At 41.0% G+C, this 1,715-nt stretch overlaps 1 protein-coding gene across 1 annotated transcript; it reads left to right on the top strand.

The window, feature by feature from the left end:
• Positions 1–884: 884 nt before the first annotated feature.
• On the top strand, positions 885–1,495 carry LOC119409149 (protocadherin-10; the record flags this gene model as incomplete). The annotated part of the gene is given in 1 exon segment (XM_037676011.1): positions 885–1,495. A coding segment is annotated over 1 exon segment (56 nt), but the record flags the coding sequence as incomplete, so codon positions are not given.
• Positions 1,496–1,715: the final 220 nt, after the last annotated feature.

Here is a 1,715-nt window from a genome sequence, read left to right as displayed (position 1 = left end):
AGTTTATTTTTTAGGTTTGTTAGTTTGAAGTACTTTGTCAGATTACTGTAATTTGTCAGAATAACATAATTTTTGTAGTCACAGATAATTGTAGTCTGTCTGGACATGGAAAAGAGAAAGCGAGTAATGAAAATCTTTGAATTGGTTGAAAATCAGACCCCGCCATCCTGAACTCGTCAACAGAATCCATTTTAACTCGTTAGAAACAATCAGACATAGTTACTGTTTAACATTTGAGCTTTTGCGATCTGATCAGAACTTTTGTCCAGTTCATATGTTTATGTTTTTTTATAAATCAGTTGAACAGATTGTCTAAAGAATATGAGACAAAACGATATGATCGTATGAAACGACTCTGTGTTCTCAGGGAGGAACAGAAAGATCTCTTTGTCTCGTGGGTCATGTTTGATGTGGAAGAAGTTTTGGTCTTGTGTGTTGGAAGGACCGTTCTGTTGACAGTTTTGCTTCGTGATATTTGATTAAAGAGATTTGGAGGTTTATTTGACCTGGACTAAAGACCATTTATTGTAAACTACATCTGTAGTAGAGACAGCAAACCTAATTCTTAAACAAGGGAAAATTAAAAATAAATAAAAAATATGTTCGTATCTTTTATGGGACAAATAAGGCCCCACTTTTCCCAGTTGTCAATAAGCGATTCACACCTCCTCCCCCAGCTGGTAGACATAACAGTGACTTATTCCACACAAGGAATGTGAGGGTTGTGACATTTCCCATCCCATTTCCTGCATTTCTTAACGCTTTATTTCTGTGAGAATGAGGCCATTTAAATGGGTTTTGTCTGTCACCCCCCCACCCCCCCTCGCACGCACACACAGACTGGACCATATTCACATCTAACCAGGCGTTTTGTTTCTCTCTGCAGCGAGGAAGAGGTTTTGCTAGCTCCTTCCATGTGGACATCCCAGAGACGGCGTGACTTTTTGCACAATGGCTCTCTGGCAAGCGGCTTTGAAAGAGCATCAAGTCTCGACCCCGTTTTGTCTTCCCCTGCCCTCATCCTTCTTTACCCAGCAAAGAAGGAGAGGGGGGGAGTGGGGGGAGGAAGAAGAGCAGGAAAGCTTATCTTCACTGCGAGGACTCGTTTTTCTCAGCAGGACTGAGAAACAAACAGGAGAAGAACTACTGTGGTGAAAAGACAAAGTGGACGCTGACCCACCTGCTATTTTCCACTCTGTGTGTGCCTGTTTACACCACGGACGCAGACTTTGTCGAAGACAAGAAACGCAGAAGAGGACTGATCCGAGCAAGAGCCTGTGGCAGAACCAGCCCTTGGCGGCAAACTGTACAGGAGACTCTTTTTCTGCATTTTCAAATGCAATACCACCGTTTTAGATTTTTCTATTTTTTTCGTGTGCTCAGTGTCTCTGGTACAATCTACTTTAAACTTTTTAAGAAAAGACTGTGTGCAACGTACTCATTGATTTTCTCCTAATTTATCATTTTTATGATTACGTTTAAATTTGGTTTGTTCACCACACGGAGGGCCCGGTTGGTGTTTGGCTTACACATCTGGTTTTGAGCCGTCCAGTAGTTTCTATCATGTGTGAGAAGTGTTTACTGTTCTCTTTTTGAGCTAAATATTAAACTCTATATAAATCTATCTATATCTACTCGTTCTGCTGTTTGTTGTTGAGTTTCACAGTTTTCTTCAGAGCTCTGACTCCAGTTTAAGTGCCAGGAAGGAAGATTTG

The sequence above is a fragment of the Nematolebias whitei genome, chromosome 4 (assembly GCF_014905685.2).
Source record: "Nematolebias whitei isolate Nwh7 chromosome 4, NemWhi1, whole genome shotgun sequence".
NCBI lineage: Eukaryota > Metazoa > Chordata > Actinopteri > Cyprinodontiformes > Rivulidae > Nematolebias > Nematolebias whitei.
The sequence above is the reverse complement of the archived record's forward strand: the minus strand, read 5'-3'. Positions and strand labels throughout refer to the sequence as shown.